This window comes from Penaeus monodon, chromosome 21, assembly GCF_015228065.2.
Source record: "Penaeus monodon isolate SGIC_2016 chromosome 21, NSTDA_Pmon_1, whole genome shotgun sequence".
Classification (NCBI taxonomy): domain Eukaryota; kingdom Metazoa; phylum Arthropoda; class Malacostraca; order Decapoda; family Penaeidae; genus Penaeus; species Penaeus monodon.
In genome coordinates, this window is record NC_051406.1 from 8,511,572 (window position 1) to 8,513,746 (window position 2,175).

The 2,175-nt window shown below is 51.4% G+C and overlaps 1 protein-coding gene across 1 annotated transcript in view; it reads left to right on the forward strand.

Annotated features, from left to right (window-relative positions):
• LOC119586181 (TRPM8 channel-associated factor 2-like) overlaps positions 1-1,985 on the forward strand; it is a 29,442-nt gene extending 27,457 nt beyond the window's left edge. Inside the window, exon 2 of the mRNA XM_037934884.1 lies at positions 141-1,985. Within this exon, the coding sequence (XP_037790812.1) occupies positions 167-1,948 (1,782 nt within the window). The 5' untranslated portion in view covers positions 141-166 and the 3' untranslated portion in view covers positions 1,949-1,985. The remainder of the gene's footprint in view (positions 1-140) is intronic.
• Positions 1,986-2,175: the final 190 nt, after the last annotated feature.

Here is a 2,175-nt window from a genome sequence, read left to right on the forward strand (position 1 = left end):
CAGGAAAAAGGGAAAACAATCATGTCCATATCTTTAAAATATTTGGCTACTACATGTTATTAATGTCTACACATTGACAGATTAACATTAGTAAGAAACAAATACAGTTTACTAACGTCTTGCCTTTTATGTTCCTATAGGTTGCAAACCAGCAGGCCAAGCCCCCATGTCCGAGGAAGGCGTCCCGTTGCACCTCTTGAATCAAGGGGAAGAGAAATGCCTTGCTGTCGTGAGCGGGTCTACGCCTGCGGACGCTGTGATTGGCCTGGCGAGTCCGGACAGCAGCAAGGAACAGCAATGGATTGGCAGCGGAGGTCAGTGGCGATGGTGCGCCGACCCCTCGTACTGCTTGGCTCCTGCGGCGGGAAACCAGGTTGGATTGGCCGAAAGTAGCTCCTCGTCAGCTCTTTGGACTAAGGACGACGAAGGCAGGCTGGTCACTGGCTCCAAGGCGCTGACTGTTCCTCGAACCAAAGATAAGAGTCGCTTGGTTTTGCGTCCGATTTACAATGGGACCAATCAGAAATGGTGGACGGATGTGGAGTTGAGAGATTCTTTGATGAGTGTCGAGCGAGCGTCGTACCCGCTTGTATCCGGTGACGTAACTACATACAAGCACGAGATTGCTCGGGGATTCGTGAACAAGATGACTCCGCTGACAGAGCCGCTGCCTTTCCCTCGAGACGTTGGCAGGTTCCCCGGCGTGGTCGACCCTGAGACGCCCCGCATTAGCAGGACCCTCACGCTCGATCTCTCGGCGCTGGGCCAAGCTGGCAACCTGCGCATGGTGACGCCGCGAGACTGGCAGGCCACCGACCTGTACGCAGCTGCAGGTGATGTCTTCCAGATTGTTCTGCCGGACACTCTGTCTCCGCAGCGAGCCGGACAGATCACCGTTCGCGTCGGCGCTCACTGTGATCAGCTTCGGCCAGGGGTAGGTACTGTGAAGAAGAAGGGATTTAGACGCATGCCGATTGTTTCAGAGGCATTTAGCGTCAGTCCGGGGATAAACAGTTTTCGGAGCCAATATGGAGGAAATTTGATATTTTGTTATCAGAAAGGAGAGCTCTTCACAGCCGAAGTTACTGTGACAAACGTCGTGAAGGCTCCCTACTTTAAACGGGGAGAGACGACTGCTGATGAGTGGGAAGTTTCGAAGCACCTGGACGCGCCGCACGCCGTGCTCGAGAGCGACCGCATTGTGCTCGTCACGAGGAACAAGGCGAGCGCTCGAATTCCTTTCCCCGAGGAGCTCATGTCGCGCTATGAGGAGGTCGTCGACCACTTGAATGCCCTCGCTGGGTTTTCCGACGACGACCCGCCGCCCAGGGGGAAATATTGGCTAGTGAACGACCTGCAGGTATCTCGCGGGTCGGCACACGCTGGATTCCCCGTTATGTTCACACAAGGCATAAGGAATCTTGCTGTGACCAACACTCCGTACCACTGGGGCGTATGGCACGAACTAGGCCATAATTACCAGCAAGCTCGCTTCTGGTCGCACACCTTTGGCTCAGAATCAACAGTCAACCTTTTCGCTCTCTATATCCAGGAAAAGCTGTTTAACAGGGACCGCCTGAAGAACAGCAAAGGCTACCTGGACACCGCTAGGGCCGTGGATCAGGGTCTAGCCTTCAAGGACGGCAATTGCTGGCAGAAGCTCGTGTTCCTGATGGAGATCAAGCACGCCTTTCCCGAGCAGGGCTGGGAGATGTTCCGCCAGCTGAACCGCACCACCCGCGCCTTATCACAAGATGAATCTCAGCATCTCTCGTCAGATCGGAAGCTGCAAGTTGACTACGTGTACAAGAACCTGAGCAAGACTGTGAATCAGGACCTGATCCTTACGTTCCAGCGGTGGGGCTTGAAAGTGAGTCAGAAGGCGCAGGAAGATGTGCAAAGTCTTGGATTAGAAAAAGCCGCTGAGGATCTTTCTGTCAGAGAGTGATGAGATAATTTTGTTTCGAAAATAAACTTCAGATATATATTTTTTCATCACTTGCACTTATCACCATGAATTAATGAGTTTTGTTTGTTGCACAAGACGTGAGTTCTCATGCATTTACTTTTCCAAAGATGAATAATATCACAATCTAGTATATTTTTAATGTTTATTCAGCCAGTTGTTTTGTGAAATGGTATTGTATTTGTCATGTACTTCTTAGCATAGATATC